Genomic DNA, 12,206 nt, shown 5'->3' on the forward strand with positions numbered 1-12,206 from the left:
CTGTGGAAAGGTGGAGTGCTCATCGGCAGACCTGTGATCTGTTTGGATGGTGGCAGAGTAGTGGTATTTCCTGTGCTGAATTTGACATGTTCATTTTCCTGAAACTATTCTGCCTAACATGCTTTCTTATTATCAATTCTCTTTTCATAAAGCTACTTATGCAACGGCCTAAGAAAAAGTTAGGGATATTTATTGGTCTTTAGGATGAGGTTTCAAACTGCTCCTTAAATGTGCTACAGTCTTTACGGGTGAACTTAATTTGACTTTCTCTAAACTTTTGAATGTACATGTCCAACATAACATAACATGCTGTTCTCGGTGATTAACAGCAACAATCACAACAAGTGTCTGATCCATGAATTGGCACTAAATGTTCTGCTTCAAAAACTATTTGTATTGAAACAGTCCTCTTCATCATGCTGTTCACAGTTTGACATCATGAGACCAAGACGACACCTAACTGTCCATCAACAGTACCTGGACATGTCCAGACTTTAGATGATGGGATGTTGTCAGAGGGACGTGTCCACTGAGCTCAGAGTGTCACAGAGTGTAGTCAGCAGGTTGAACAGAGACAGAGAAAGACTGGAAGAGTCACATAAAGACAGAGAAGTGGACGTCCTTTGGCCACATGACAACTTAGTGACACAATGACATGTTTTGTTGTGGTATACCCACCACCATTTTCCATAAATTTCACCCAAAAGTCGAATATCCCTAACTGTTTGTGAGCAGTGTATATTAGCTCTTAGTATTCAATAGGACTCTAAAGGACACATGTAGAAGGACTGAGGAAAACTGTTGAATGAAGGACTTGCTCTGAGGTGACAATGCTCACCACTGACATTGTGATTTTAAGATCTACTCAGCTTTAACGGATTACTGATCGTGATGTAAGAATCAACAGTTTCCTTGTAAAATTGCCTTTTGTTTTGACCCTTTTCATTCATATGTCAAAGTGCAAGATCTACAAGAGGAAAAAAGCCTGTTATAGCCTGTAGAGTTATATTTGTCACAACTGGAGTTGCATGTCACTCTGGTTTCATTTATGAGCCTGGCTGATAGTCACAAATATTGGTGGGGCTGCAGCTTTACGATGTAAATTCTTTAGGGCCACGGTATTCCCCTTAAAAACAACAGTTATTCCAAATCCAAATTGTTACAAAAGTAGGTCGAGAGAGAAATTAAAGTTATGCAACATTGTTTAAAAAAAACAAACATTTTATGGTGCGGTGGTATCCCTCTGGAAAAGGCAAGATGTCTCATAAAATAGTACAAAAAAGAGGTTCATATTCTGATTTAAATTCTCCAAGTCTCCTAAAAAGCCACCAAACCTTTTTTTATAGATGGCTCCGTGAGATTGAAACCAGAGTAAAGAGATTTCTCTTGCATTATTGAATTGTTTACACTAGAAAATCTATCTTGCACACCGTGCAGACCTAGTTAAATCACACTCTAAACCGCCTGTTTTCATGGATACTGGAGAGTGTATTTAGCCTCGTCTGGTACAAGTTAAATGGCCCTCGCCTGTCTGGCACTATTCCTTCAGTGATATTTTTTTTTCTAACCAAAGGGATAGGAGATAATGTTTAAATCTGGTCCTTATTGTGGGGGAATAGAAAACCCGTGCGCGTGTTCAGGCAAAACTCATCAAGACGCTAAGAGAGATTTCTGAATGAACCAGTCACATAATAACCACCATTTATGATAGGAAGCTGATTGAAAAAACACATTCATGGCAACAAGACTGTTAAAATGAAGCATGTAAACAAGCTTGGGAAAATGAGGCAAAAGTACAGCCTTGTCAACAGAAATTATATTTACCTGGATGGCAAGCTCAGACACATCTAGTATATGTAAAGGAGGTGTGCTCAGTGTGAGAATGAACCGAGATGGATGATGTTTTGAAGAGCATGTGCTGATGATGTGTATGTGTTGATGAGGAGAGACTGTGACCATTCTTGATCATGGCTTTCTCATTTACACTGATTTTTAAAGACAGAAGCAGACACACTTTGGAAAACAATCCATTTGCAGGGTGTGATGGCAGGGAAAGCTTAGCAGCCCTTAATTTATGAAACCTGTCATTTAACCAACATTTCCTGTTAGCCACAGGATGTGGCTCACTTTGCTTTGACATCCCGGCCTTTGCTTTACTATATGGTTTTCCGGAAATCATGTTTGTGCTCTCTGATTTACAGAGTGCAAACTGTGGGTTTCCAGTGTATGGGTAATACATACTGTAGTACAAATGGCCCTGCAGCAGGAAGCTGAGTGATACTGTTAAGTTTTGGATATAGTATGGCCATGTGGGCAGATGCATCATTTAGTCTTGTGTATGGTGCTCATTTTTCCAGCAATTATATGACTGAATTCCAAATGAGGGAAAAGTAGTGAAGCATAGTATGAAAACATGGAAATAATGACTTGTGTCCATGAATACTTTGGCATGTTTAACCCCTCCCCCAAGATCAGGGGTTACAGTAATATGAATTGCAGATGGAGTCCCAAGCTAAAGCACAAAAATATTCAATATGTTTTGGGGTCATTTTGCCACTTAGGTGCCGTTGGTGACTATAGCAACTTGCTAGTCACCAATGGCACCTAAGTGGCAAAATAAAATGTTGCTAGTAGCAAGCACCCATTAACTATCTTTGTTAATGTAACTGAGGAACAGCCATGAATCAAGTCTTGCCCAACAGCTGGATGCAGCCCAAAAGACATATATAAAGTGAAGCAATCCAGGATTAGGGCTGTGGCTGAATTGTGTGGTAATTAGAACATAAAAATATGATATTGTAACAACAGCAGCAAGTGGAAGAAAATTGTGCTGGTCATCACTTCATCATTTTACCACATTGTACTCATCCCATTTGTTTTCCAGTCTGAAAAAGACAATGTTTTTACAACGTGCAGGGAGTGGACAAATCCCCAGTAAATGTCACAACCACGATTCCGGCCTCCCCCTCAGTTTTTCTTGGAGATATTTTTAGAGGGGCTCAGTCCACAATCCTCAAGTGAAAAAGCGAGGACTTGTTTTTGTTGATGCCTGTCTTACCACTTCAGTGTGGTGACTCGTGATGAGCTGGTGCCTCTATACGTCACAAGAGGCCAGAATGAGTGGGAGTCAGGCTCCAGGCTCTATTAAGGGGGGAGCCACTCACCCAGGTTATTGGGCAACTAGTGACGGGGGACCGTCCCGTGGATTTCCACTCGCTGCTATTTCAGGGCTGCAGCAGGTCTGTTTTCAGTTTAGTGAGAAGCCACAATATCCTATTAAGAATTGTTAAAGTAATTGAGCAGTGTTTACTCAAAGAGCCTGCCTGGTTACTCTGAGGCTTCTGAGTCTTTGCAGATGGTGCAGGAGACAGATCAAGGCTGAAGATGGATGGATGGAAGGATGGATGGATTGGATGGGTGGGTGGGTGGGTGGATGGATGGATGGATGGATGGATGGATGGATGGATGGATGGATGGGTGGATGGATGGATGGATGGATGAATTGGATGGGTGGATGGATGGATAGAATGGATGGATGGGTGGGTGGATGGATGGATGGATGGATGGATGGGTGGGTGGATGGATGGATGGATGGATGGATGGATGGATGGATGGATGGATGGATGGATGGATGGATGGATGGATGGATGGACATTATGGAAATTACTATGACCATTATTCGTTAATCATTAGGTCACACAAATAAGAATATGTTTAATCTTTACACATTTACACAATTTAGCCCCCAATTTAAACGTTATGTATAAGTGAAATTTCAAAACGTATTTAAATTTGAGGACAAAAGGCCAATTGCACTGATGAGGTAGTTCTCACCTGCTGCTGCAGAAGTCTAGCCATGCTGTGTCCTCCACTTTGTTTAGAGGCTGTCTAAACTTGTTTGGACTGTGGCTAGGTCAGATGTAGCACAGCCAGGTCAGGCCCAACCAAAACTCACCACTGGCTGACAGCTACCCAAAAAAAGCTCTCCCTTTTATAAGAGTTTGTTTTTATGCATTTATTCAGAGTCTATGAAGGCTACTCTTCATAAAGCATAATAATTGTTTTTATCCTCGGGGAAATAGAACAAAAGTAATCAAAGTCCCAATTCAACAATAAAAACCTGATTTGACTTAATTCTAGTTTTCGGGAGCATCATATTAATGTATTGACACAGAGCCATTGGCAAAAAAAAGATGTCACCGGTTTGTTCCCTAAGATGAAATACATCAGATAAATGACCAGATTTATACTTTACTTAGTCTTTCATCATTATCAATGAAAACTCACCTCATCACTCATTTTCTTGAACTCAGACCCAGAAAAACTCATGACACATGGTAATGCGCTGCCAAAAACATCTGGGAATCAATGATGAAACTCAAGGGGAAATGAAAAACAGATTTCATTTTGAGGAAACATTCGCAATTTCAGTTTCTGTGCCGTCCTCTTCCTGACAGTGTTAGAATCTGAAATTATCATTAGATTAGAAACCGAGAAGCCAACACACTGCATCCTTACCAAATTTAATCAGTTTAGACATTTAATCTAACTTGCCTAATTCTGTAAAGTTTATTTCTTTATTTAGAGAGTAGACCATAAAGTATGCAGCTTCTGCTATACTATATAAGCATACATAAACAAGCATAAAAAAATGCAATAAAAATGACACTGAAGACTGTTTATTTACATTGTTTGAGAGTGGGTGCTCCAAACCAGTTGTGCACCACTTCTGCTATTTCTCTGACTGGCTGTCGTCTCGCGTGGTTTTCCTCTGAAGGGTAATCACAGCACAGTCTCATTCAGACACCTTCTGGTTCCAGAACCGGGTGGGAAAATTATGGCAAGCCATCTGCTGTCTGAGAAGAAAAAGAGCATCTTTACTGTGTCTGAGGTTTGGAGATGTCGGGTTGAGATAAAAAAAAAAAAAAAAAAAAAAAAAACTTGGGCCTTAGTAATTAACTTCCTATTCTAAATTAGTTCTGCGACCAGTTCTAGTGACATTTGTCTCTTAATGTTGCATAAAGGATGGGGAAAAAAAACATCATCTGATGATTCTAAATTTGACCCTGCATATCATTTTGGGAAGTGCGCATACTGTATTTACTTTCTTGCTGAGGGTTAAATGAGGAGTTCCATATCTGTCCAATGTGATTTCAGACATCAACTATTCAGCTTTGTTTAGTACAAAGTCAGGGAACAGGGAAACAGTGTGTTAGCTATATCTACAGCATAATAATGAAATAAGCAAGTCTACAACTTAATAAATAACACATGTTTAATAATTGAGAAATATTCCACGTCAGGCAAATAACCCCCTGGAAAACTGCTGTGGTATATTGATGTGTTGATGAAGAGAAGGGATCACCGCCGACACGTCTTTTCTTGCATTCAAAAAGAGTTTATTACAAGAAGAAGAACAGTGTACAAAAATGCCGAATCGTGGAGCATCTCTGGTGCCAAGAATTGAGATGACTCTCTCTTAGCCTGAAACCCCAAACCTTATATACCTTTTCTAAAACTCCACCTTTTTCCAATATAACGATATGTTTGACCAAGATGGTCAGACAAAGACAGGATCTAAAAACAGAATTTAACCTATGACTTCTGACATTTAACCTTAGCTTGACCAAGCTAACTTAAGAATAGATACAGTGTCGAGTATCCCCAAAAACTATGACCCACCAAAAAAGGGTAAATGACAAGAAACACATGTTGTTTTCACAATTTGGTTTTGTGAGGTCCATGTTGTTCCAAATACATAGGAATAGTGTACAGTAGCTAGCTCAAATTGGACACAACAACCATGTGTGTGCCTCAGACTAATATCAGAAGCTCCACTTCTTTCACCTTTTTCCTCAACTGGCTTTTTGCCACTGTCACCAATCTGACCGCTAAACTGAGATAAGCTAACTGGCTACTGGCTGTCATACAGGGAGCAGGTGGTTGGTGCATCTGGAGGTGACCTAAAAAAGACAGGAAACTGGGGCTATAATTGTGGTCAGAAGTGTGGTAAGAGATGATTATTTTGTGTTTGGTGTGTTTTCTGGTCTGGTCAGAAGGTCAGAAAGTTCAAAATGACCATTTGTTGTCCTCAGAGTTTGGTTCCTGCTGGCAAAAGGCTGCAGAAAGGATTACAACACTGCAAAAACTGAAAACCTTACCAAGAATATTTGTCTTATTTGTAGTCAAAACAAATCTCATTCTACTTAAAATAAGACTCATCACATTCAAAACGTAGCTTGTTTTTAGACACTTTTTACTTCTTTCAAACAGATTTTCACTTGGAATAAGTAGAAAAATCTGCAGTGGAGCAAGTTTTTCTTTCTTATTACAAGCACAAAAATCCTGCTTTCACTGGCAGATTTTTCTACTTACGTTTGAAACAAATGAAAATTATCTAAAAACAAGTTCAATTTTTAGGTGATGAGTCTTTTCTTTTAAGTGAAAAGAGTTTAGTTTGGACTAGAAATGAGACATTTTGACAAAAATCAGACAAATATTCTTGGAAAGATTTTGAGTTTTTGCAGTGAAGAAAATACATTAATTTGTCAGTGTTATGCAGCAAAGCAAACATCCACAGTCTAACCTACTGTTGTGTCATGTCTCCGCAACACCTTGAGTGCTAAACTGCAACCAGTGTGTGTGTTTGTTTGTGCGTGTGTGTGTGCGCGAGCGTGTGTCGTCTTCTTTATAATTATGTGAGTAATCAAGGTGAGAGTATTTGGACTTCTTATGAATGAGTAGCTCCTCAGCAGGTGCCAAGCCAGCGGGGTGATAAATACCTTAAGGCTCATATCACTCACAGAGGCATGTGAGACTGGTCTAGAGTCTGCAGAGCCAGGTCTGACACACACACACACACTGATACAGTACACACACACTCACAGTATCATCCCGATCATGTCAACTTGCACCGCACAGCAGTCCAGCCGACAGACAGGAAGTGGGTCAGAGTCAAAGCTCAGTCTCAACTAAAGAGCGACGCAGTGAGAACAGATTTAAGATGGCATTGTGGGTAAAAGTGGGAGGGAGAAAGGCGGAAGTCAGGGCCCAGTTATAATTGCTTGCGTAGGCTGACATATCTGAATTTACAGGCTGTGCTGCAGCTCTGCTACTCATTTAAAACTGCTTATTTAAGAGAAGAAAAAAAACACAGAGCTGATATTTTGTTCGCTTCTTTCTTAATCTGTTTTTGGCCCCTCCTTTTTGCTTTGCTGTTGCTAAATTTGTCTCCCCCTTGCTCAAACGTAAGAAGCCAAAATGACACCATTATTTTGACTAGACTGTTTTTTCCTCCCAGGGAGAGAAGCCAGAGGAAGTGTAGGTGACCTAGGCTGGTTAACCACCGCTCCACCACGGGTTGGCTGGGGCACTGCCGCCCCCGCAGCCACCCTCTGCATCCACCCGCCTGCCAGCTCCACAAGCTACTACTACACGCCATGACCACAAGTGGCCCGGCTCCAGTGCCAGCCTCCCATTGGGTTCCAATGCCGGGTGCTCCCCCCACCCCTCCTCCCCCTCCCTCTCCCCGTTGGTGTAAACAATCAGCCGGAGCTCGTTTACAGGCCAGACGTGTGTATGTTTGTGTACGTTGACCCACGCCGCTGGTTTGCACAGCTCTCGCTTTTCCAGTGCATGTGCGCGACGCAGCAGCATGCGTGTTGTTTTTGTGCTACTTTTTCTTCCACGCATTGCAACACTCCAACCTCAAGCTCCTGTCTGGGTCAGATCAGCTGAGGAGCCTTGGCTCAGAGGCAGCCATGAAGTTTATTCTGGACGCGACAGGCCTGATATTAAACTCTCTCCTCTGGTCAAGAGCCTATAGAATGTATAAGCACATTTTACTATAGCAACCTTGACGAATAGCGTTGACAAACAAGACAGCGCAGCACAATTTAGCCCTGGGTGGGGGCGGTGGGGGAGAGACCACAGGGCCCCTTTTCGAAAAAGGTTCTCAGACACCTCTAAAAATGTCCAAGCACCAGATGTTGTCATCTGTCTCCTGTTGATTAGAAAACACAAACACACACGGCCGCAGAGATTCAAGCATTTAAGTTACGTGTTTAAGCAGAAAGGGAACTCGTGCCAAGTCTTCTTCTCTCTCAGTGTTTGGACCATGTTGGACCATGGGTATTATTTGGGACGAAAAGGTGCACTGTAAACACTGCAGGCTGCAGTCATGCACATACACTGTCCATCCCCACTGGTTGCGGTATAACCCTCGAGGTGTTTCGGACCATTTCTTGGTGGTAGCAACTCTCAAGTCAGGCCATGGGACTGAGACATAACACAACAGTGGGTCTGACCATGGACGATCGTTGTGTTTACATTTGTCTGATGGCTACATTACACTTTGTTGCTCTAATTTCTTTTTCTTATAAGCCTTTCTGCAGCCTTTAGTCAACGCTGAGGCCAGCGGCATAAACTCTGACGGCTGTTTTGAACTCTCTGACCTTCTGACCAGACCAGAAAGCGCACCTTCCATAAAATAATAATAATTTCTAACCAATTCCTGTAACCACAAATTACAGCCCCAGATGCACCATAAAACAGCAGCTTCCAGTCCAACTTCTCTTTTTTTAAACGATACCTTCAAATTAATTCATATGTCACGTTACATAATTGTCATCACTTTGCACGAGGATCTGAAGGCCCCGAATAAAAGCACTTGTTTGCCTGCAAGTGATGACTCATTTTTAAAAGAATAATAATCTCATATTTGCACATGGCGAGACACAGGGCCTCGTGGTGGTCTGCCGCTCTGCCGAACTTTCCATGTTTCTTCTCTGTGGTGATGATGGCAGCGGTGGTGTTAGTCCCAGTCCAGACGGTGTCATACTTTCCTGCGCAGCTGCTGCTCTGAAGTTTTCCCCTGCGTTTTGACCAGAGTGACCATCATCACGCCATTGGATGATGCGCTTCAGCAGACTACAAAGAGCTTTAAGGACGCACACTCTTGTTTTTCTGCTCATATGGTGCATAATTATATTTCTAGGGACACATTTTGTTGCATTTTTTATTTTATGATAGTTTTTTTTTTTTTTTTTTCTCACCCCAGTGTCAGTTACACACTCATCTTTAACGACACAAAACTGGCATTAAAAATGGTGACATTAACCCATATGTTAACAGCCAAGCCTGTCTGACAAGATGGCCACACACATAAAAACTTAACCTCATCCTGTCTAATACAACAGGACACATTAGGACAAAGCTCAATGACGTTTTCATATTTTCCCCTTGCACTGCAAGTTTCAGTCCAATAGGATGACTAATTAACCAGTTTGTTCTCTTTTCTTCACATATCAGCACGTTGTTTTGCAATAGCTGGAGATGCATGTGATGCTGTGCACCAGTGACTGTACATTTTCCACTCGACAAAAACGGTCAAATCAATTAGTTTCATGTCTGGACTTAATTTCACAACTCCAGTATGTTATAAGTGTCCATGTACAAAGGTGTTTCCATACATACATACATACATACATAGATTCTGCTGGGTTAAAGCTCGACACCACGCTGCTGGTTCATGTGGATAGATGCCACACAACAGTGACTGGTGATGCTAATAAGTTGGATTTTAGTTAAGTGGAGAGCTTTTTATCCTTGTGTATCTAGTCTGGGTTTAAAAGGTATGTGTGTGTGCACAAACAGAGACTGTGTGGTCAGACGACTGGCGGTGTGGGACGAGGGGAAAAGAGGGGAAAGAGGGGAAACTAGGAAAGGAGGTAAGGAGGAGTGAGTGAGTGAGAGTCTGAGGAGTGTGTCTGGGTGTGGAACTGTCATCCCGTTGAGGGGAGTATATGTGGTGTTTTGATTGAAATCCAGCAGATGTGGGAGAGAGGAGAGGGGTGTGAGTGAGTGAGTGAGAGAGAGAGAGAGAGAGAGAGAGAGAGAGAGAGAGAGAGAGAGAGAGAGAGAGAGAGAGAGAGAGAGAGAGAGAGAGAGAGAGAGAGAAATATTTCCACCCACCCAACAAGGAGACACACTCATAAACAGCAAGCAGACGGAGTGAGAGTCAGAAAGACACAGGATCTCAGGGCAGCAGCAGTTCAAACAGCGAGGCAGACACAGACAGAGTTTCATTGAGAGAAGATGTTTTATTAAAGGGAAGGAAAAGACACACACTCAAACACACACACACACACACTTATAAACACACAGTGTGCCACCCAGACAGAGAAGCAAAGAGCCGGCTTAACCCAAGAAGTGCGAGCATTAGCTAGAGAGAGGAGAGACAAGTTTATTAAGGACACACATACTGCAGGCTGCTCGTTCTCTCTCTCCTGTTACATACACACACACATACACACACGCCGGTGCTGGCACTGAGTGTGTAAAGGAGCAGTTCGGCTGTTCAGATCCCAACAAGTGGAGCATCAGGGAGGAAGGAGCAAGCGAGTGGATGGATGCCTTTTGCAGACTGAGCGGCCTGGACCCTCTGTGGGTGAGTTTGTGATGCGTTCACTGACCCTGAAATTGCATGCATTTATTGTGTGTGTGTTTATTGTGTCTTTTCCTACCAGCCTGTTGTAAAGAGTGTATGATTACATCCAGTGGATTTTTGTTTTTCCTGTGAATTGGCTAATAATGTATCAGTTAGTGTGTTTTTGGAAACTGAAGTGCCTAACACATGTGACATTATCGTGACCTTATGTTGACTTTGTCTTACTCATATTTTATTCTTCTCTAGAATTAATATGACCCAGTGATTAAAGGCATTAGAATAAGGCACTTAAGCATGCTGTCTCTGGCTCCTTGGTCATCAATGTTCACTGGCATTAGACAGGTTTTTACTGGCCAACTGAAGATTTATGTAAATAATAGAATGAAAAGTATTAAAACTGTGTATAGAGAGGAACAGGGGGGATGGGTCAGCTGGCAGCTCTCAGCAGTACAGTAAGAAACTCAGCGTAGCACACGCTGACCTCAGTTTGTGGACTGTAGCTACATAATAGTGCATTAACAATTCAGTGTAAATACAAGTCTAGAGTAGAAGACTTTACCTGTAGTGTGTGTGAGTGTGTGAGTTGCATTTACCGTCACTCTTCCCTGTGATTCAACTCGGCGAGATGCTGAGCAGCAGGGTTGCGTCACACTGAACGAGCTGCTGTTTTTGGACAGGCTTATTAGTCTTGTAAATTAGCGAACCTCCACATTCTGAGTCGCAGCTTGAAAACAGAGGGAATGGCTGCGATCCAGCTGGAACGGCAAAAATGGCTGGACGCACTCCATTCTCAACAACCCCCCCCCCCAATTTTCTTCTTTTCCTTCTCTGTTTCTCATTACAATTCTTTCTCTGTTTTTGCCCCCTCCCCTGCAAAACCTCAGGAACAACAGACATCAAACTTTGTGAGGAAAAGTGAAACTAGACTAGTGTATCGTGCTGTGCGGACGGATGTCACGTTGTTAGCCACAGAACATCACACTGAGGATGTTTTAAAAGATGTTTTTGTGTCACGCTGGCTGCAGAGTACCTTCACTTATTAACAGTAGAAATCAACCCTTTACATATTTGTGGGAAGACATCACTGCTGACTCATGAGTCACAGCCGTGGGGTACAGCCGGGGATTTATATGGTTTTAATGCAGAACTGAGCATGCACAGCGCAGCGCAGGAGGAAATGCATATTTAGTTGTAGCCTAGTAGTCCTGTCAAGAGTGATCCATGCTCCCTAAAATTACAGTGTCTTTAGTCTGTACATGCCACATACTTACATCAGGTGCATAATGTTGCTTTGTTTTCTCACAACCCAGTGGAACATTTCTGATTTTTTTTTCTTTTCTCCTTACAATTAGGATATTAGACACTGCATTAGTTTTTCAAATGAGAGGGAAGTGACTTTCAGAAGGTTTTCTGTCTTTTCTCTCCACTTTCACATCACTGTGTTTGTCAGGTAAATATAGACACCTTGCGGCACCCAAGCTGTTGGCATCTACTAGTTTATTGCGACCACTTCAGCCGAGGGTGAGAAACAGGATAAGTACTGAGCAGAATGTACAAGAAGAAAAAAAAAAAGAAAAAAAAAAAGCTTGGACTGTGTTTGACAAGTTGGATTTCTTACATAAAAGTGCTCTGTTCATTTGCCTGCCATTGACCGCAGGAATCAGAAGGGTCTGCGAAAGTAGCCTCCCACTCACTGCTTCTCAAGAGATTCATCACTGAAACAGGTTTTTGGTGCATCAGTGCTTATACAGAGACCACT

At 42.1% G+C, this 12,206-nt stretch overlaps 1 protein-coding gene across 1 annotated transcript in view; it reads left to right on the forward strand.

Moving 5' to 3' along the window:
* The first annotated feature begins 10,041 nt into the window (after positions 1 to 10,041).
* Positions 10,042 to 12,206, forward strand: part of abcc6a (ATP-binding cassette, sub-family C (CFTR/MRP), member 6a) — a 29,036-nt gene continuing 26,871 nt past the window's right edge. The window contains exon 1 of the mRNA XM_083980633.1: positions 10,042 to 10,447. Within this exon, the coding sequence (XP_083836759.1) occupies positions 10,406 to 10,447 (42 nt within the window). The 5' untranslated portion in view covers positions 10,042 to 10,405. The remainder of the gene's footprint in view (positions 10,448 to 12,206) is intronic.

This window comes from Trachurus trachurus (genome assembly GCF_905171665.1).
Source record: "Trachurus trachurus genome assembly, chromosome: 1".
In the NCBI taxonomy this organism is placed as follows: domain Eukaryota; kingdom Metazoa; phylum Chordata; class Actinopteri; order Carangiformes; family Carangidae; genus Trachurus; species Trachurus trachurus.